This window comes from Amblyomma americanum, chromosome 1, assembly GCF_052857255.1.
Source record: "Amblyomma americanum isolate KBUSLIRL-KWMA chromosome 1, ASM5285725v1, whole genome shotgun sequence".
Classification (NCBI taxonomy): Eukaryota; Metazoa; Arthropoda; class Arachnida; order Ixodida; family Ixodidae; genus Amblyomma; species Amblyomma americanum.
In genome coordinates, this window is record NC_135497.1 from 295,249,302 (window position 1) to 295,271,947 (window position 22,646).

At 43.4% G+C, this 22,646-nt stretch overlaps 1 protein-coding gene across 1 annotated transcript; it reads left to right on the forward strand.

Moving 5' to 3' along the window:
• The first annotated feature begins 3,311 nt into the window (after nucleotides 1-3,311).
• Nucleotides 3,312-19,397, forward strand: Gdh (glutamate dehydrogenase, mitochondrial). Its single transcript, XM_077649555.1, has 11 exons — nucleotides 3,312-3,939; nucleotides 5,330-5,530; nucleotides 6,103-6,189; nucleotides 7,539-7,627; nucleotides 7,732-7,830; nucleotides 8,602-8,739; nucleotides 10,927-11,067; nucleotides 12,000-12,204; nucleotides 15,049-15,140; nucleotides 18,582-18,644; nucleotides 18,958-19,397. Exons 1-11 carry the CDS (start codon nucleotides 3,507-3,509, stop codon nucleotides 19,075-19,077), a joined length of 1,668 nt encoding a protein of 555 aa, XP_077505681.1. The 5' UTR covers nucleotides 3,312-3,506; the 3' UTR covers nucleotides 19,078-19,397.
• The last annotated feature ends 3,249 nt before the right edge of the window (nucleotides 19,398-22,646 follow it).

The following is a 22,646-nucleotide window of genomic DNA, read 5'->3' on the forward strand; positions in this document are numbered from 1 at the left end:
TAGTGCCGCGGCACGGGACAATGGAGCTCCTTATCGATGACGCGCTCCACTATCTCACGGTGTTTCCTTTCCGTCTGCGCAGCCTCTCCAGTGTCTGTCGTACGAGTCACCGATACGCAATCGCGCCAGCACCCCCGCCGAGCCTCTCCATGCGCGCAGCAGAGATGCAAGGACCACGTGCCAAGCGATGCGGGTAGCACTCCTGTCTATATACGGTCTCTGGAACGGCGCGCTCGGTAAACGCTGTAGTATGACCGCGGAGCGTGCTACAAAGCGCGGGGTTGTGCAACCGATGATCGCGGGTGCAGGTTTTGATTACAAACGTCAGCTGTTTAGTTTGGATAGTTTTACAAGAGCCCTGTCGGACAGAACTTTTTCGACTGTTCATGGGACACTTTCGCGGTGACAGCTTGGCGCACCGAGCCTTTTTTTCACAGTTCAATCCAGGCGGGGTGCACCATACCAGAACACAAGAGAAGCAAAAAAGTCACCTTAAACAAAAAAATTGGTTTCGAGGAAACGAAAGGGCGCAGTAACTGGCTCACTCCTCGGTGGACACCTCGACTTCACCTTGAGGGAAGGGATGGAGGAGGGAGTGAAAAAAGGAAGAGAGGAAGAGGCGCCGTGTTAGAGGGCTCCAGACCACCTGGAAACCTTTACGTGCACTGACAGCGCACGGAACCCGACCGCGGCGGCCGCGTTTCGATGGAGGCGAAATGTTAAAGGCACCCGTATGCTGTGCGATGTCAGCGCAAGTTGAACATCCCCAGGTGGTCGGATTTACACCGGAGACCTCCACTATGGCGCCTCTTCCTCTCGTCTTTAACTCCTCATTTTCCTTGCGGCATGGTAGAGGTGTCAGCCTAGAAGTGAGGCAGTAACTGCGCCATTTCCTTGTCTCATAAACCACGCCTTTTGCGTAGAAAATCAACTTTGGAGGAATGCGAGGAGCGAGAAGGCAGGTGGAGGAGGTGGGATGGTGGCTCCGAGGGCGAAGAACAGGCTGGCACGGCAGAATAAGCGTATGCGTGAGCATAGCGTGACGTTTATCTGTCGAAAAGCTTTGGAAGCACTCCACTCAACACTCCTGCGGACAGTGGCATTTTCCTCAAGCTCTCCTTCCTCCTCGTAAGAACTAGACCATGTCGCTATAATGGAGAAGTAAGTACACTAACGGCGGCGGAATGGTAACATACGGTGCGCGCCTGGCTGTGTTTGGCATGGTGGTTTCGTTGATTATAGCTGTGTGAAAGCCCTCTTATTAACTTTGGTTTCATGCTTTGGTTTCATGGGGTTTATTGTCTCAAAGCGACGCAGGCTATTAACTTTGATTGTTGCGCATTTGAGCCATATTAAGCCGGGCTGCGAGTTCATTGTGTGGAATGTGATTTCCAATCAAGTGTGCTTTGCAGGATGTGAAGACTACGCGGGCCACTTGGTAAATGACCTTGGAAAATATGAGCTCAAGCGTACCCGAAGCAAAGAAAGGTCCAGGCCTTCACAATCACAAGATAGCCAATCTCAATTATTGAAAGAATGTTGCTGAAAGCGCATTCCAACCGCGAAACCCATATCATTTCATCCTCAGCATGATATGGGTGCCTCACAACTCTCGTCAGTTCTATTGTTTTTAAGAAGAGTTGCACACACGAAAAGACAGACACAGGGGAAAAAAAAGAAGGAAAGAGCGCAAGAGTTCCCTCGTGCTGACGGTTTGCATCCAAAGCACTCCACCCATGCGGTGCAGAGTGGAATGGATCAGGGCAGTAATAATAATAATAATAATAATAATAATAATAATAATAATAATAATAATAATAATAATAATAATAATAATAATAATAATAATAATAATAATAATAATAATAATAATAATAATAATAATAATAATAATAATAATTGGTTTTTGGGGAAAGGAAATGGCGCAGTATCTGTCTCATATATCTTTGGACACCTGAACCGCGCCGTAAGGGAAGGGATAAAGGAGGGAGTGAAAGAAAGAATAGGTGCCGTAGTGGAGGGCTCCGGAATAATTTCGACCACCTGGGGATCTTTAACGTGCACTGACATCGCACAGCACACGGGCGCCTTAGCGTTTTTCCTCCATAAAAACGCAGCCGCCGCGGTCGGGTTCGAACCCGGGAACTCCGGATCAGTAGTCGAGCGCCCTAACCACTGAGCCACCGCGGCGGGGGATCAAGGCAGTACAATGCAGCAATGATACGGGACTCTAGTGCGAAATCACAGACCTCTTTTCTTTAAAAGCATGCACGCGAGAAAACGTGTAATGGACTTTGTTTAATTTTAAACATGCGCTTTGAGAAGCTCCGTACGTAAGCACTGACCACAGTCAGTATATGAATGCAGAGTGGCCATGGCTTCAATGTCATATCCCCGAAAGCAAAGACGCACTTTGGAGCGCACCATTCGCGGGCTTTTGACAAGTGTGCCGGGTGCTGTACGGCAAGCAGCTCATATCGACCCAAGTATGAGTCATTCCTCCTCCTCCTCCTCCTCCTCCTGCTCCTCATTTTCACCTTTTCGAACGGAAAACAATAACGTCTTTTTTCATTGGACGAGGCATGGTGACTTAATTCAACATGAGGGGCAATTGCTACGTCATATGTTTTCATTTCCTTCCTTTTATTACGTTGTCGTCTTATTAATAAGAGTAGAGCGTTTGCATGGACTGCAACAATAATGTAGCCCATCCACATGCCGCATATGCGTGCAGTGCATGCAACATGCAGAATATCGATGAACAAAACTGCGACCAGTAAGTATTCTAATCCTATGTTTGGGGGTCGGTGAATGGACCCTTTTACTGGGCATTTGGCTTGCACATATAAGTACCTTCCGAACTTGTGCGTCTAGGTTAAGCCAGCGGTTTTCATTGCTATGGAAAATTGGTTACAAGGAAAGGCACAGTTACTTTCTCACTCTCGGCAGACATCCCAACAGCGTCGTGAGTGATGGGATGAAGGAGGAAGTGAAATAAGGAAGAGAAAATGAGGCGCAGTAGTGGAGGGCTCTTGAATAAATTCGACCACCTGGTGTTATTTAATGCGCACTGATACCGCAGCAACGGACAAAGTGCATCACGTGTGCTTCGTTCTAAACAATCGTGTTTCAAATCTCCCGCGCTCTATGTTTCAAACGATAGTAGAAGCAATATATTTATTCGTGACCTACAACGCGTGTTAATTTTTATTTACTTTTTTAGGCAGCAGCTAGGCGACCTAATCTATTTGAAATTGTAGAAAGGGGCTTTGAATTTTTGTGTGCTCTTAAGTTCTTTTCTTGGCCGTTTTGGCGCTGCGGTGCATTCGTATACTTAATGAGGTATATATTTGGATTCGCACTAATCGTATCCAGTTGCCAAGCCCTGCCCCTAAAGTGAGAGTGGGTCCGTCTGTATGGGTAGAGGAGTTAGAGCTTCGTAGTTGCTTTTTTTTTTTAGCGTGGCCGATTTCAGTTTGCAGTGACCGAAGGCATACACATTCAAGATGTTGAGGTACGGCGCAGTCACCTTGGGCCAACTTGCTAGCGTGTACGGTAAGGCAGGAATATGTCGGAAGGCCGTCAAGTCCGCGATCGCGCCCATGGTTTCACAACACCAACGGCGGAGCTACTCGGACCACAAGATGCCTGAACAGCTGCAGTATGTGGAGGACGCCGAGGATCCGTCGTTTTTCCATATGGTTGAGTACTTCTACCACCGAGGCTGGCAAGTTGTTGAGGACAAACTTGTGGAGGAGTTCAAAGGAAAGCTCAGCCTGGAGGAGAAACGCAAGAAGGTTCGCGGATACCTCGCCCTTCTTGGACCTTGCCATGCGGTGCTCGAGGTGTCCTTTCCTCTGAAGAGGGACAATGGGGAATACGTGATGATCAATGGGTGGCGGGCACAGCACAGCCACCATCGGACGCCCTGCAAAGGAGGTGGGTTTCTCTCCCCCAAGGCGCGACCTCACGCACGAGCACCTCTGCGTTATGCGCACAGCAACCGCAACGGCGGCCGTGGGCGCTCGTGACTCGCCTCGCCCAGCTCCAACGGGTTCCCGGACGGGACCGTTGCCCGGCCACCTGTTTAAGCTGGGCTTGGCGAGTGCTGTGTGACTTAAAGTTTTAACTTTGAGATTTAACTCACGGGCAAAAAATGCCAAGCACGCGCGCCAGCCGCAAGGGCTTGGCGTGTGCGCCCATCCGGGTGCCGAGAAAGTTTACTCCACGTTGCTTCTGCTCTTTGTTTCTTTATATCTCTCTCAGCCAGACAACGAGATGATATATTAGACACACGCGTCATAAATAACAAAGGAAACCTGTGACGTTGAGGCTTGACTTAATAATTTTTTTTTATTCATCAAAGGATTTCCCTTTCGTTTTACGCTATCGTTTGGAGGTCAACTGCGGTTTTTATAACCGAATAGCCCTATGCGCCGTTAGCTCAAGGTCACAAATGCTCATTATTTGATAGGATAGGCCATGTGCTAGATGCATGTTCGAGAAAGCTCCGCGTCTGGCGCGATTTTTATTTTTTAAAGTATTAGGTTCGCCCTGCCTTGCTAGTAGGTCAGAAGGGTTGTACTGTGAAACGGAAATGCTTGTGGCGATTTTCACTATTTGGCACTGCTTTGAGCTTAACGGCAATTTGCGCTTAACATAACAGAAATCCTGTGTGTAGTGGCATTACTGTGCTCAAACTTTCGTTGCGGACATTTCTGCAGACATTTAGAACTAGTAATGCGACCAGTGGTCGGTTGAAAGTGTTCATCTCTAAAGGTTGTTTATAATATTGAATTATGCAAAAATGAAGTACAATGTAGCCTGCTGTTTCTTGAAGTCTGCTGTTGTATTCTACATGGCTCCATCATTTAGAAATATGCAGTTGAAGTGTTAACTATTACTTCCGTTGACTTCTGAGCAGACCCTTAGCAGTTTACTTTGATGATTTAGCTGTCACTATGTAGTTCTGAATAATTAATCAGTGCCAGTTATTTATAGTTGACTATTTACTCTGATGTAGTTCCACTGCTGCTTCTAAAATTTAAGGCTGCGGTCATTCATTAATAGCTTTTCACTTCTATTGAGATAACATATCTGCTTTCTCACCACAATACTGACTTCTCTTAGGTCACTGACAAAGGCAGGAAAGAAAGGTATCTAATTTCTATGTAAGCTTTGTTTTACTTTCCAGGAGTGCACTCGTGCTGTGTGTACTTAAAAAGCACAATGGTCAATGGTGCTGTATTTTCTTGGGTTTTGAGCTTACTTTTTCATTTCTATTTAGGCCTTGTGAATGCTACTAAAATTCTTACACATTTCACTGCAGGTATCCGGTACAGCTTAGACGTGAGCTTGGATGAAGTCAAAGCTCTGTCTGCCCTCATGACTTTCAAGTGCGCCGTTGTGGATGTCCCCTTTGGTGGTGGAAAAGCAGGGCTGAAGATCAACCCCAGAGAGTTCAGCGAATTTGAGCTTGAAAAAATTACTCGAAATTTTGCTTTGCAACTTGCAAAGAAGGGCTTCCTGGGTATGTTGAGTACTTTCTTGATGACGGTTGTGTTGAAGGTTTCTGTAAAGCTCTTGAAAAAACTAATGGTGCATTTAAGTCTTTATGCCTTTTAATCTGTGTGTAGGTGTATTGTATGTCATTACGTATACATTTAGGTTAGGCTTAATGAGTGTCATGCAGATGTTAGAAGTTAGCCATAATTGCTTTTTTCTTTATTGTGTTCATGGCATGGTTGCATAGTTGCATTGCTTCCTACGGTTGAATTATTGAACATCTTTGTTATGCAAGGTTGGTCAGACCCACCTATGTTTTAGACCTTCTCATGAACTTAATATTTAGGTTCACAAAAGTTGTGAACTAGACTCTAAAACATGACTGCAGTTTGATCAAGGTAGTACATAGTTTCTTGCTTCATAAATGACTGTGTTATGTCTGTCTTTTTAGGCCACAGTAGCAGGTTTTGCACCATTGCATAAAAATATATCTCATGTTTCATCACAGGTGTCATTTTACCTGTGGTTCTTTTTCTGAACTTAACTTGATGGTCCTGCACCTGATATTTGAACACCATATGCTTGCTCCTACCTCAGGGCCTGGAGTTGATGTGCCAGCACCTGACATGGGAACCGGTGAAAGGGAAATGAGCTGGATTGCTGACACCTACTCTCAAACCATTGGTATGCACTGTTCTTCTCGAATAGTATTTATGCTCACAAATATTTATTTTAGGGCTTATAGGTGTTGTCATTTACTGCTACTGCTGTTTTTTTTTGTGATATACTCAGCCAATTTTGTTTTTTCCTAAGCTTGCTCTGAGATGCGCAGCTGTTTTGAGGTTGTCGTGTTGAAATTAGCACGTAAGCTTGAATGGTCAGTGAGCTTCACTGCGAGTGTACACATGCTGTGGAGAAGGCCCACCCAGTAGGTTTCATGGTCCTGTTTTTGGGATTAGTTTACTTCGCTCTGTTTGTAGTTGGCCGAGTCCGTACACATGATTTTTGCTATTACATTAAACGTAAACTGCTTATGTGCCATAAAACCCAACAAAAGACAGAAAAACGTTAGTTGCAGCTCTTTAGGTCATTACTGGCTCATTCACTTACAGTTTCTGTCTGTCAGTTTTTCATTTAGTTTTCAAATGTACATTGCTTAAAGTAGCCCAAGAGATGATTTCATACATTGTTCATTTGCATCTGGTAACTGGAGCCCAGAGCCTCAAGACAATGTTTGCTACTTTTTATGCACATCTAGATGCACTCTCTCTCTGTAAAAATTACCTTCAGTGGGGCCTGTTCTACTTCCTGCATTCTCAGTGCAACTGCTGACATCATTCATTACATTACTATACAACTTTGATGCGAGAATCATTGGTGGTATTTATTTTGATAGAAACTTCTTCATCATGTTGCCTTGCCTATCAGTTTGGCTGCTGGTTAAGCCAGTAGCAGAAGAATGAGACGCAATTTAATGTTACATTACTTGGTGTAGTTGAGGCAAGCATCATTGTAGTCACTGGGGTTCTTGTCTTGTTTACTGCATTGTAAAGATGTGGAAGTGCTGAAGCATGACTGTAACGTTTTGCACCAAACACCATTATTAAAATTAATTTTGGTGCCTGTTTAAGGGTGCTACTTGTGCCTGTTTAAACTCAAAGCATTGTATTGGTTGAGTTACCAGACTGTGGTTTGGTTTATGAGGGTTTAACGTCCCAAAGCGACTCAGGCTATGAGGGACGCCATAGTGAAGGTCTCCGGAAATCTCAACCACCTGGGGTTCTTTAACGTGCACTGACATCGTACAGCACACGGTTCTCTAGAATTTCGCCTCCATTGAAATTCAACCGCCGCGGCCGGGATCGAACCCGCGTCTTTCGGGCCAGCAGCCGAGTGCCATAACCACTCAGCCACCGCGGGGGATGAATTACCAGACTGTGTACAATCGCTTAGAATTATCTGATGGAGTGAACAGGAATTTGAACTAATTTTTCGAACCTCCTTGTTGTGGCCTTATCCCGTCTCGTTTCCAGGGCATTCCGACTTGAACTCGCATGCGTGCATAACTGGCAAACCTATCAACCAGGGCGGCATTCATGGCAGGGTGTCTGCCACTGGCCGGGTACGTTGCCTGTCACTGACTGTGTCACATGACCTAGATTGCTGAATGCTGTTGTGCAGGAACAGATGCAGCTTGACTCAGTTTCTTATGCGTTTTATGCTCAGGGAGTCTTCCATGGCATTGACAACTTCATCAACGAAGCAAGCTTCATGAGCATGATTGGAACAACCCCAGGGTGGGGTGGAAAAACATTCATTGTCCAGGTGAGAATTTTGTGACTTAAGCATAGGCATGTGCAGAGGGGGGCCAAGGAGTAGTGCCACTGCCCTCTAATAGGCATGGTAGAGGGGGGGGGCACAAAATTTGTTACCCCTTATTCTCTGCTACCCAGAAGGTGTGAACAAGGTGCTACCATGGGAATTGGCCTTGTTTTTTCTACACAGAATGTTATACCCATGCTTGCATAATGCACTCATTATCGTCAATGAAAATTAGTGACAGTGAAAAGATCAGAAAGTAATTAAGAAATGTAGGAACGTCAGATTATAAAGAATTTATCAAGGAACACAGTGCAATGAACCGTATGAAATTCCATGAACCCATTGTCATGCTATGTTCAGCTAGCAGGGGAGTCACGTCAAAAACGCTTTTGAGAAAACTGGCATTTTCACGGATATCTCGGCCAGTTTTTTGCTACCTGCTTTCACAAAAAAATAATTTTTAAGTCACTCCTGGGCTGTTCTCGGGGAACATCTTTCAGGAGTAATTACAAAGACCTGATAGGTATGAAATCTAGTGTTTTCGAAAATTGTTTTTTTTTTTTTAGATTTTCGCGATTTGAAAGTCATGTCCTCCTTAAATCAGACAGAGTGTGCTAGAAAACACACGACAAGCTTGACTCATCATGAGCCAGAAACGACAGTCTGCTTATGATGAGCCTGGCTCGTCCAAGTCCGCTAGGGGATTAAATTGCATATTTTTCAGATGTGTTTCTGTTGATGTATATGAATTGCCATGTACTGTTTTTATTTTAGGGTCTTGGAAATGTTGGACTGCACTGTACGCGCTACCTAACAAGGGCTGGAGCTCGATGCATCGGTATCCAAGAAGTGGATGGCTCCATCTTCAATCCTAATGGAATTGACCCTAAGGAGATTGAAGAATGGAAAATTGTAAGAATTGCCTCGTAATACTTTCGGTGGGAAATGCTGCTCACAGCTTGCATTTTAAGAAGTGCTGGCACAGCAAAACTTTTTAATTTCAGTGTTTTTGCTCTAGTCATTACGCGTTGACCCAGTAGTCATGCTGTGCAACTTTATTTGTATTGAGTCTAGGGAGGGGTCATTTGTTTCATGTTTTTGTTGTCCGCCATGTGGGCTTACAAACCTCCGACACCTTACGTTGTGCCAACCATATGCCATCATCCAAATGAGCCACTAGAGTCTGGCTGGTATGAGATATTGACGTCTCTCACAGAATGTCTCAAATGCTTGTGGATGTTGTGGATCCCGTTTTGACCTGTGATATCGGTTGCTGTTCAGTGAACTTCATACTTTGATTGCAGACTTCGACCACTGCGCATTAGAGAGCTGAGGCTGCACTGTATTAAGTAGCATCTGTAACTAACCTGGCCTCTAGATATGTTAACAAATGGCGAAAATGTTCGTATGAACATAATTTGTTCATCTGGAAGGGCCTGAGTGGGTGCACATGCATGTTGCTTTGTGGATCGCTTCAGTTGTGTAGCTAGGGATATTATGCGGGGAGATTTGGGGTAAGGGCTTACACATCCTTGGCTCTTGGATGTGAGGTAAGGTGAGCAGGGAGGCATGCTGGCTATGTGGGGCTAATATATGGAAACCTCCGGTCAACCTTTAGATGTTTCTTATTCTATTTTCACTTTCGAATTTTGTCATAAACTTCATTGAAATGAGTATGGTCAATGTATGCCATAGTAAGGATAGGTGCAAGTACAGTTGAGCCTCGATATATTGAACACAGGTATCAGTTACATCAAACTCATCCTAAGCACACTTCTTATTTTTACTTTACACACGGGAAGCGGTTGGTTATAAAGTGGATATGTTGAACTCCTCAGTGCCAAGCGGTGCCTGCTTGGGTGGCAGGCGGTACGCTTCGCCACACTACACAAGTGATGTGTGGTGGCGCAGCAAGCATTCATGCCGTGGTTCACTTCATAGTTTGCGCTTTTATCTTGCGCTCGCCAGCAGCGCCGCGGATTATGTAGCGGCGTGGAGAGTTTATTTATTTATTTGTTTACTTCCCCTCAAGGCCTGTGAGGTGTTACAGAGGGGGTGGGTACAGGGGTTGAATGAAAATTTAGCCGTCCCTCTCAGCCTGAGTTGCCTTGGGTCGTTAAACCGCCATAGACCACAAACTATAAAACAAAATCTGAAAATGTTAAATAAAGAAAGGGGATAGCAAAGAACACGCATGCATTGAACATATACTGGAAGGCTTTCAAAAAAAGAGTGATCTGGACACAGCATCAGGAAAGAAAAATAATCGGGCTAAGCAGACAGGAAATTTTTCATTGCATCTTTGAATGCCTTAGGATCTTGGATGCAGACAATAGAGGCAGACAGCTGGTTCCAATCTGTTATAATTTTTGGCAAGAGTCAAAAAGATTGGTACAGCAAAGTTCAGCGTGAACTTAGTGTGTGTGATCAACATGTATCGATAAGTAAGTTGGTTCAGAAATGAATTCACTTTTTTTTAATAGGCTTGTGAAATAAATTTTGGTCGGCAGCCATGCGGTCAGCATGCGTTCCTGCCTCTCACACTCATCGACAGCGCCCTGGAAACTGCGACGCAGACGGCTGTAGCTTTGCAGTAACCATTCTGCGCTCACATCAGCTGTCACGCAGGCAGTGAAAATGGCGATAGCTTTCGTTCTGGGGTACTGTTTTCAATGTGACTTTGCTTGAATGGGGAGAAGCTACCCTAGCTGGCATTTGGTGCTGTATGGGGGAGCCAACCTTACTGACGTTTAGCGCTCGGTTCTTCGCGGTGTTCGCTGTTGCGGCAAGCAGCTTCTAAACAGTGCTAAAACTTTGAAAAAAGGTAACTCTCTACTCTCCAGTAACGGCCACCTGAGTTGCTGTTTCTTCACTGACTAATTTTACGATTTTTTTTACCTGTTCGCTATAACGATGTCCGACTTGTGATATTTGTGTTGAAGAGAACTTTAGGGCGACTTGGTTTCCAAGGCCTCCATGGTTGACACTAGAGCTGTGCTTCGGATGCAAGAAAATCAGTGCCTGTGATCTATTTCTTTTATCCAAAAGCAAGATGTGAGAGTGAAGGAGTGACTTGTTGCTCTTATTCCGTTTCCACAGAACAATGGCACAATCAATGGCTTTCCCGGTGCAGAGCCTTACAAAGGCGAGAATCTGATTTATGAAGAATGCGACATATTCGTTCCAGCTGCTCTTGAGAAGATAATCACAAAGGACAATGCCAACAAGTTTAAGTGCAAGGTAATAACATGTCTCTATTATGTCATGTTTTACAGGGGCTAAATTCAACCTGCATGCATTTCGCATTTCAGTGTAATGAAAAGCTGGGGACAGGATTCTTGTTAGATAGCCACGGCCGAAATGTCCCTCCTTGCTTCCATAGGTACCATTGAAGTTCTCCCTTGCTAGTAGATCAGATCTGTTATAGAACATGTTTTAGTGGCGTGTCCAGCGTATGCATGTGAAAGACTCATACTCGCATCTGCTCTGAAGCCTATGGACACATCGCTCCTCTCTGAGGATTTGATCCTCGGCGCTTGGCCAGATAGTTTTAGAACTGTAAAGGCAACGCAAGCGCTCTCACGCTTTTTGAGCGACACGGACCTTGTCTCGCGTTTGTGATGTCAGAAAGTGTGCTTTTTTTTTTTTAAGTAGTTTTTCATCTGCCTCCTCCCATCATCACCGTCCTCCATCGTGACCTTCTTTTATCTCCTCTTCCCGTCCCCCAGAGCAGAGTAGCAGGCCAGATATTTATTTTTCAGGCCAACCTCTCTGCCTTTCTTCTCAATAAACCCTCTCTCTCTGTTATTCCTGCCTGACTAGAGCAGTTGCTTGGAGAACTGAGCTAACAGGGATAGGAAATTTCTCACCTGCCATCGTAACCATGAAAGTAGCTGATTAATTTACTTCCAAGCAAATCTAACCTGTTAAGAGAATAGTCTGGGAAATGTTCAGTAAAAAAAAATTTCATAGCTTACAGATAGGCAGTGCTGTTACTGAGACAGGCATATCCTTTGGTTGCAACATTTTGTGAACTGTGCATTCTTAATAAAACAAACACCGAAGTGCACTCTGTGCTGTAAGACGTCTGAAATCTCTGAAGGAGGCAGGGAAGGAAATTCTAGTGCAATTGCACCGATAATTTCATGAGTTTAAATGTGTTTCTGTTTTAGATTATTGCTGAAGCAGCCAATGGACCTACCACACCTGCTGCGGACAAGATTTTGATGGAGCGAAACGTTCTGGTCATTCCCGATTTGTACATCAATGCTGGTGGTGTGACTGTCAGCTACTTTGAGTGGCTCAAGAATTTGAATCATGTCAGCTATGGCAGGCTTCTTTTCAAGTATGAAAGGGAGTCCAACTACCATCTCTTGGGTGCGAATTTTTTTTTATATTTTGTTTTGTGCTAGTTGCTCTGGTTGAAGCATTTATGTGTGTTGCATTCGTGAAGTAATTAAGTGAATGGAAAGACTAATGTGAACTTGACACGGGGCATTTATCCAGAAAAAAAAAAAAGAAGCTGAATGAGTAGAGGCAAAACTTGAAACTCATTTTTGCTTAAATTTCCAGAAATGGTACCGTTCAGCCCATTTATAACAGCCACAGCTATAACAAATGTGTGCTTCTTACCGAGCGAGAGCAATGCTACCATCAGAATATGTATTAGGGCAATGGTACTCTAATGAAATGAACAACTATGGCCTCACAACTCAGCTGCGGCAAACAAGGAGTCCAAAAAGCTCGTGCTTCCCACATGCACGGAGGCCGAAAAGAATCTCCCAGCCCCTGTGACACTGCCATGGAAGGGAGACCCACAAATGTTATAAACAAAGTGGTATTTAAACTTTGGATAAGTGCCAGCTCAGTGCAAGCCGGCACGCTACGAGGCATAAAAGGACAATCAGTACATGCGTGTGTGCCAGCTGGGCAAAGTGCCTAAAATGTAAGCACCAGCATTGTGGATGCAAGACAGAGGCTTCCTTGAAAGCGAAAAGGTGATCAACCAATGGCAGTGATTTGAGAAGCTTGAACACCAGTCATGTGGTATGCCTTTTGGCCCAGCTGGCTACATTCGTCGCCTGCGTAATTCGTTGTCCCCATTCTGCGGATCTGCTACTTGCAGGCAGTGTGCAGGTAGTTGACAGTGGCGTTGTGATGCAGTTTATCATAGATTCTGTGTGCGTGTGGGCTGCATGGGCCAAGGGACAACGGGCAACGTCGTCAAACACCAATGTTGTCATGCGAATGTATATTTGTGGCAATTCGTCCCTGATGTGCAGCTGGCCAGACTTGGTTGGCGCAGATGATGATGCCAACATTGCAAAGCCACGAACTGACGAAGCCATTGTATGTTATATATTAGCACTCTCTTAGTGACAGGAGTCCAATGAAGACAGTGACTAAGAGGCCGACCTACGACATCAGCAGTGAGCTCTTCAACTGCGATAAGTTATGTCGCATGCCCAAGGCAGATTGTTGGCAGCAAGAGACTTGGCGAGCAGCACGTGACCGCGTTGGAGAATTTGGAAAGGGCTATGATAGGGCCTGTTTCAAAGAAGCAGGTGCACAGTATGCACTTCCTTAGCAAATAATTACTGCTTTTTTTCTGCCCTTTTACCTCCGGCTGTATGTGGGAAGTCCACTTACTACGAACTTTGCATATAATGAACGCAATATGCGGGACCGCCAGGTTTGTTCTAAGTGGGCTTGGCTGTATTTCTAAACTGCGGACTGCCAGGTTTGTTATAAGTGGGCTTGACTGTATTTCTAATCTTGCTGTGCAGTGTAAAATTTCCCTTGCACTGATATTTTTTATTAACTGTCCTTGCAGGCTGGTCTTCGTCTTAGTTGCTGTGTGTCTGACAGGTAGCATGACTTTCCACCAGGTTGACCGTTCTTGTGATTGATGGTACCTGTCGTGTGTTAACCACGTCACACAAAGCAGTGACATCTTGTGACTGAATGACTGAATCCTTTATTAAAACTGTATTAGTGGTTTTTTGGGTTTGCCCATCAGAGTGGACTCTGAAAGAGGAAAGGGGATATGGGGATAGGGACATCTTGCTGCCACACCATATTTGTGAAAAAAGACTGTGTATTGCCATATGATTGTACAACCAGCCAAATTAGAGTACCATATTTTCTGGTGTGTAAGTCCTGTGTTTTTTTTCCTGAATTTTTTCACTGTGTTCTATACAGCGGTGCGACGTATATACGACGAAAGATCAGGCGCCACTGTGCGTCATCTTTTGCCGTGAAAATAAAATTGATGCGTTAAAGAAAAAAAGAATTTTTATTGTTATCTTATGGGTAGAATTGCATAACCTCTCCGCAACTGGACTGAATGCGGCGGCCAGTGCATCCAGTCTAGCAGTGATCTCTATAAAAGTTACGATATCAGCTTCACTTTAGTTTGGCTTCACGTGTGTTGAGCGTTGTTCTTGCTCAACATGACTCCACCTGCAAAATTCAAGTTGCGTGCTGTTGAACATGTGCTGGGGAATGTGAACCAGGCAGCAGGGAGACAGTTCAACGTCAGCGAAAAAATAATCCGGAACTGGCACAAAGCGGCAAGAATGCTCCAGTCGATTGAAGCCAACAAAAAAGGCAGACTGTAGGAAGAAGGCACGCTAGCCATAGCTCGAGGATCATCTATGTGCGGTACCTGCCGCAAATGTGCATTTTTGTCTCGCACTCTAACGTAGGGATCCTTAGCACATTTTTGTAGCCCTTGCCAAATGAACAGGTGCGCCTTAGACATTAATGCAACTTATGTGCAATTTTTGGGGGAAACACTCGTTTCCAGAGGGGTGCAGCCTATACACACAGGGGTGACTTGAAGACTGCAAATTATTGTACTGGCAGAAGATTATATTAAGAAGAAGAGTAAAAAAAATGTAAAAAAAAAAGGTATTTCCTCATGAACTTGCATTTAATCTAATCATTTCTTTTGTGCAATGTGGGCCTGAAAAGGAAAAGAAAAAGGTGGGACGTGATTAGCAGAAAAGGACTAAATGTGATGTGTTGGCCACCAACCCATAGTGGGTCACTGTATGCAGCCAGAGTTCTGTCCTTTAGTTCTCATTAAGGAATGGAAAAAGGAAACTGATATATGTTAGTAGATTTGTGAAGCTCGCATAACTTTTGTGGCTTTTTATTAACAATACAAAAGTGTTGTCGTGACGTAATCTGAATAGCATACTAATATTTATTCTGCAGAGAGTGTACAAGAATCCTTGGAGAGGAGATTTGGCAAGGCTGGTGGCCGTATTCCAATCATGCCAAGCGAATCCTTCCAGAAAAGAATCTCCGTATGTATACCACTTGTGATTTTGTTTTCCAAACTAATCTCGTTCGTCAGCAGTCTAACAGTTCTTTGAAGTGTGTTGCGAGGATCAAGCAGTGCTAACGCTATTTAAGTCTCGCTGTCGTGTCTAGTGATGGAGCATACACTTTAATGCTTCTCCCTTAAGGGGGGAAGCTGGTCTTAGAAATTTTTTTTTTATTAATTAAGTCACAATTATGAAATCTTCAGGGAACATGTATTTTTGCACACTGATTCCAAATATGGAATTTAATTTAATATACAACAAGTCCTTGTGGACTTGATGCAATATGTTATGTAACTTTTTGTGGAGAGCTTTAACGAAATTTTGCTGCAGGGAACTTGCTAGAATGTATGCCGTCCGCTTATCTTGACAACAAGCTATGCAATAAGGGTAAAATTGTTATCCTGCCTATCACAGAAGTTGAGTTACAGGGTTTTGAACTTCGTACTTCACAAATGGGAAGAAAAATTTGTCTTCCTGTTTCTGTAGTGACAACTTCAAAATTCTATAACTCAACTTCTATGACAGGCAGGATGATAATTTTAGCTTTATTGCATAGCTTACTGTCAAAAGAAACCAATGGCATGCATTCTAGCAAGTTCCCTGCAGCAGGATTTCTTGAAAGCTCTCCACAAAAAGTTACATAACATATTGCATAAGTGCTCAAGAAATTGTTGTACAATAAATTAAATTCCATATTTGGAATCAGCACGCAAAAATGCATGTTCCCTGAAGATTTCATAATTGCGACTTCATTAATAAAATTTTTTTTCTAAGACCCTCTTTTAAGGGGAGATACAGGCCCTGTAAATGGTAAAAAATCTGAAAATTTAGATTTTTCAAAAATGGCATATTTGGGTTCAATTTCACCTCCAGCTACTAAAAAATTATGTACATGTATTTGACACCTTGAAAGTGCCAAAATGGTTATTTCTGAGCAAAGTGCTGCAGAACTTCATGCCCGTCGCTTCCCGCAACTGTGTCCCCATCTTGGTGTTGTTCGAAAGCTGGCGCCTTCCTTTCATCTTGGTATTACTCACTACTATGAAATCCTCTTGGAACATCCGCATTCCGCCGTTTTCTGAGGCCCCTGCAATGGCCTCCAAATGGCTGGCGTACGCAATTTTTTCCACTTGGTGTTTCTTTGCCAACATGACTAGCCGTATGGAAGTTTTTATGTTTTTATGGTGCAATTTCAGTTAATCATACACTGTTGAATTCGGAAAGAACTAAACGATAGAGCTGTGCTACCTATTTATAGCCGGGTCGAACATAACAAAGTTTGTGAACAGTAATGTTACCCAATTATATTTCATTGTGGTGCTTCAACATAATTGAACATATTTATATAATGATGCACCTCAATAACAATATAATTATCATAGATCTGCATGGCAAGTCTTTGGCTACAGTTCCAGTTCGATCGGAACCAAAAAATATACGACCTGTAAGAAATTACTTCATTAGGCTTCAGTTTCCCATAATATGGGAACTAACTGACATGTCAGAAACTGATTATATTTTTGAAAACAAGAGGAAGAAATGCATATATGCACCTAATTTCAATTCTATATCTGTAATAAAAAATTTAATTTTTAAGGTCCGCATCTAAGGGACACTGAGGACAACTACATCCAGTTATTAGTTCTCAGTAAAAATTGATTCTCTGCCTCTTTCTGGCTTATGTTGAATGTTTGTCCGGCAGGTAAAGGTGCATGTATCGGCGAGAAAATTGCATTTCAAAATCTTCTTCCTACTCGATTTAAACTCGTCACACCCTTACCGAAAAGAAGTGGTTGCAACAGTTTTGAACTGAATGGCTGAGCAGCTCTGGGATCCACGTGAAAAAATCTGTGTTGATGCACACATTTTACTTCCGGAATCTGCCAGTGATAGCGACACCTGTATTCTGTTTTTTGGTCTTTGCTAGTTTGCAGAAGGTCTGTTTCCGGTGAGAGTGGTCTCTCTGTGATTAGAACGTGGTGTCCTGCCGATACGGGCCAACTTCTACTTGTCCTCAGTGTCCCTTTGATAGCAGAAGTAGCACCCTTTCAGGCACTTTGCACACAACTGTGTATGCAGTGAACTGTCAGCTTTCTCAGTGTGTGCTGTACCTTGTAGTGATTTCATTGTTTCAGGTGAATTTAGAATCCTTGTTGTAAATGAGATGTTTTTTTTTTTTTTACTCCATATAGTGAACATTGTAAATATTTTGTGGACAGTGAGCAAGGGAGCACGTTGTCTGCCAATTTTGTGCAGACAGATTTTGCCACCAGTAATATCAATTTTTTTCACTATTATACAAGTGTAATGTTCATCTTTAAAACAAAAATTGATTCCATGATTCTTCGGGTGTGTATGTGACAATTCCTGGCATTTTGATTTTGCTATTTTAATCAATTGTGACAATGTGTGAAATTTTGCACATCCCTGTAAAATATCAACCGTTGGAATCCTGCACTAGAAGGCTAATAAATTATCTTTCTTGAGACCTCAATTTAATATTTGCGCAGAAAAATATTTGTTTTTGATGGAAAGGAAAAGTGGCCCCTGAAAGAGGTAAAGACCTGAAGGAAAAGTGTTGCACAACTGTTTTTGCAGTTTATGCATGTTTGCAGTTTTTCTCCATTTCTCTTGTTTATCTTATTGCTTTTCTACCTGCTAGCTTAGCCCAGTGATGCATTAAACAAATCTTTGTGCTTATTATTGCTGATTTCTTTTTTTTCTGACACAGGAAGTGAGTAAATATTCATTTAGTGTGAAGGGAACAGGTATTGCATGTACTGCAACATACCTAGTTTGTGGAATTCATTTTGCTATAATGGGCAAATTTCTATTTTTACTGGCATATATTTGGACATGCAAATTATTTTCCTTTGTTAAAAGGGGCTTGGCTTGCTCGGGATGAAAGCCGTCGCTTAGTCGTGCATTTTCGATGACACTTCCATTGTTTTGAAGCCGCTGCGGTGGCTGAGTAATTATGGTGCTCGTCTGCTGACCCGAAAGGTGCGGGTTCGATTCCGGCCGCGGAGGTTGCATTTTGATGGAGGCGAAGTGCTAGAGGCCCATGTACTGTGTAATGTCAGTGCACATTAAAGAACTCCAGGTAGTAGAAATTTTCCAGAGCCCTCCTCTACGGCGTCCCTCATAGCCTGAGTCGCTTTGACAGGTTAAACCCCGTAAATATTATTTCCATCCATTTTTTTTGTCTGCTTAAATGACTATGGTTGCTCAAAGATGTTTAGGGAGGTTAACTATCTGCTACTATGTAACATTAAATTAAAATGTAATTATTGACATTTGTGCCATTAGTACTAACTGCTAAAGTTAAAATTTGTCTCAAAAAGGCAATTTCTACTGATAATAAAAAAGGCTTTAGCTTAATTTTCTGTTGTGTGCTTGAATGTGCTTTTGTATGTACAGGGTGCATCTGAAAAGGACATTGTACATTCTGGCCTCGATTACACCATGGAGAGGTCAGCAAGAGTGAGTAGACTTTTTTTTTTTTTTTTCACTTATCTTTTGCAGAGAGCTAAGCCATCCTCATCCTAGTTCAGGCTCACAGATTTGAAATCATGTGAGCCTTATTTATTTTTACCTAGGAACTATTGGTAGCACTTAATGCATGAAAGCTTTATTCATTTTAAGACTGTTAACACATATATAGTGCTTTAAAAAAAAAAAATTCAGTAACTGTTGTGCTGCACAAAAGAAGCTTTTCCATTGTGCTCTACAGTAGAGCGCCTTCAATTATATGAGTTCTTGAACATTGACTTTTCTTCCTGGTTTTCTGACACAGCAAATCATGCGCACTGCCATGAAGTACAACCTGGGGTTGGACCTTCGTACAGCTGCATATGTGAACTCCATTGAGAAGATCTACTTGACATACCGTGAAGCTGGACTCACCTTCACTTAGCTTAATGTACTCACCTGATGCCAGGGCACTCACACTTATGCTTCGAGTGAAAGCACACTCCACACATAGCATACTAGCCAGTTCTCTAGACCTTTCCTATCTGCTTTTGGGTTCGGCAGGCAGTTTCATGTTCACAAAAATTATGGAACATCTGCGGAAGTGTCTTGCTGGCTCTCAAATTCACCCTGCCATTAATTACTAGTTCGATTCTGTCTGCTGCAATGGGTCCTGCAAAACCTGACCAAGTGTGTGCACTGAGAGCTGCTTTGCAAAAGGCAAAGCAACTATTATGACAATAAACCATGCTGTTAGTTAACGTCCACTGTGCACTGAGTGATTTATTTCCCTGTTTGCTTTTGTAGCTGTAGTGAATGGGCCACCCAAAATTGCTGCATGAATGCCACCAAGTGTGGGAGCAGCAATTGCAGAATGGCGCATTGGTGGCCACTGGCTTGCATAGTGTAGCTTTGTGCCGCATATATGCAGGGTGCACTTGTATTTGGGTAGCCTTTCTTTTCTATATTTATTTGCATTCACACTTGTAACGTATTGCACAATTTAGGACTTAATTTCCAACACAACCAATATACATCATGGAAAATGGCAGTGCAAAGGAAACGAGGGCGACATAAAAAAACATTGACCACAGAACAAGTGCTTGTCCTGTGGTCTATATTTTTTTGATGTCCTCATTTCCTTTGCACTGCCATTTTCCATGATGAATTACTGACTAGCCCACACGAAGGTATTAATCAAACAAGATACAGCTGACTCTCATTAATTTGGCATCACTTGGGGTCTTTTAACCTTCAAGTCACGTTCAGCAATCCTGACAGGTGTCCATGCTTTCCAGTGCTGGAAAAAAAAAGTGAAAAAAGCCTGTTTTTTTTTTTTTTTCAGACTTTAAATCTAATGTTGAATTGAAAGTAGGCGATTACTCATACTAAAGGGGTAAGGAAATTGTGTATTGAGTGAAGTTCTGGTGCCTCTGCATATTTTTTTTAGCTGGGTGCACTGTAAGCATGCCACCTGCAGCACCCACAGTTGTGCATGCATGAAGACACTGTCAACTAAATTTAACAGACATTACTGATGCGCTGGAGTGTCTGAGAAGTGTTTCCAAGCATGCGAAAACTGTACATAGCATATGGTATGTGAAAAAAAAAAAAATTGCAAGCTATGCTTATCCTGAGCTTATCTGCGGCTAAATTCACAAGGTGTTTGTACATAAGAACAGTTGGTGAGTGGTTTGGTCATAATAATTGGCCAGAACATTGGCTGTGAGCAGTTGCGTGCTGTTCTTTATTGCCCTGCAGACACAACGCCTATTTAGGTAGCTGACGGTGTTTAATGTCAACAGTGAGTGGTCTCGGTGAGATGGCATTGGCTATGACAACAATGTCCAGGAACCTTGGAGCAGTCAGTGCTGAAAAGAAAGCTGCACTTCAACCTGCAGGGCAGTTCTGCATGCATGAAGACAATGTTTTTTTAACAATGCGTATCAGTATTGCGAGGTGGTGTGTACAGTTGCCATTCCTTTCTATCAACAGCAAACAACCACAACTTCTGGTTTTGGCACACACCTTTCTAAATGGTGAATTTGGCTTGGGAGCATCTCGTCTTCTGACCTAAAACGTAGCATACACCCAAGGTAGATCGTAAATATTTTACTAGCAGTTAATTTTGAGCATAACAAAGCAAAAGAAACTACAGCAAGAGGTTCAGACTGCAGCCTTCTGCATCCAAAAATGTAAAACTTATCCACTACACCGGAGCACTGATGGATAGGGTTCGGTCTAATGGCGATATTATCCATTCTCATCAGATGCCAACTTTTTTTGCTGCTGGGTGGTCCTGGTTAACCAGAAGTAGTTGTTCTGTGCTGATGACAACACAATCGTGAACAGTGGCCACTTTCCACCATGTACCAATTGCCATCGTGATATTTCAAGCAAATAGAGGCTTAAGGATCAGAAGCTGGCTTAGGTAGTACATATGGGAAGAAACAGCAGAACAACTAGACATACAAGGAGATACAAACAGACACAGATTTGTAGTGAAACTATTTAACACCCGTCAGATAGCTGAGGTGAAATGCACATTGAGCAAGTACTATTCAAATACAAAGTTTATTTTTCAGCATATATGGTGTTAATGGATGCCCTGGCAAAAAAGCTGTAAGAACAGCTTGACAAGGCCAGGGCACCAGCAATTGGCAGAACAGCAGTGCTCGGGGAAGGTTCAGTGATAAAAAATTCAACATCCTATGCAGCGTGAAGAGTGTTCAAAGAAAAGGTGAAACAGCACATTTTAAACGGATAATAAAGAACTATTTTGTTGCACTTCACTCTGGTTTGCATAAATGGTCTTTATATCAGTTGATTCCATTTTAAACGTACACTGAGGAGAAATTGAAGTTGGCTTGTATTGATAGTATACCAGCTCCTGATCACAAAAATGCCACTCTTACTGAAAACATAAGTCTTGTAAGGTAGAAGAGAGCAAGAACCAAAATACACGTATGTATCGCTGCCACAGGCCAATCTCGCAAGTGGATGGATGGATGACAACTTTTATTTCCGCCGGAAATGGAGACCCCTTATTACTCCACCTGCAGCATGCAAGCCTGGAGGACGGGGGCCGGAGCCTCCACGACTAAAGGCTAACAGATTTTGTCTTTTCACGGCCTCAGCCGCCAGGCGGATGGCTTGTTTCTGCCAAGCGGGATCTTCGCTCCGCAGCAGGGCTTCTCAGCTATCAATATCTTCGACTCCGGGGGAGTCTGCGCATTCCCATATTATGTGGTCGAGGGTGCTCCTCTCCCCACACGTTTTACAAAAATTGTTTTCGTGTTCCCCTGGTAGAACGTGAAAGACCCATACTGGGTTAATGAAATTTCCGGCTTGCAGGTCACTTCTCTATTACTTCTCTATTGCTTGGCTTCTTATCCGGTGGTGGCACCAGTTTTCTGTTTATTCTATAGTTCTCAATGATTTCAGAATAGGTTTGCATGCGCTCATCCTGGTTCCCACAGTCTGGCGGTTCCGTGGTTACACAGAAGTAGAGAGCTCGGGCTAACTTGTGTGCCGCTTCGTTGCCGGGAACCGACGTGTGCGCTGGGGTCCATATTAAGCTGACTTTGCAGGTCAGATCTCTATCGGCCAGGATCCTCACCGCTTCTGGCGAGATTCTGTCTTTCATGAAATTCCAGATGGCAGTTTTACTATCGCCGACTACGAATTTTGATTTTGTTCCAACGCAAGCGAACGCTATGGCAACTTATTCGGCCGTCTCTATGTTGCGGCTGCGAATAGTGGCTGCCGACACGGGGACGCCTAGTCGAGGCAACCGCCACGCCCGACTTCCCACTAGCTGCATTCACGCAGGCGACCTCTTCGGGCTGCATTTTTTATAATCGCTTTGTAAGCGCCTTGGCTCTCTTGCCTCTCGGTATTATGCTACGGAGGCATGTTCCTCGGGAACAAGGGGGTATTGCTATTTTCTTCCTACATTTAGGGGGATGTCAGCTTTACGGTGCAGCCCGCGGTCAGTCTGCAAGCCCACCTCTG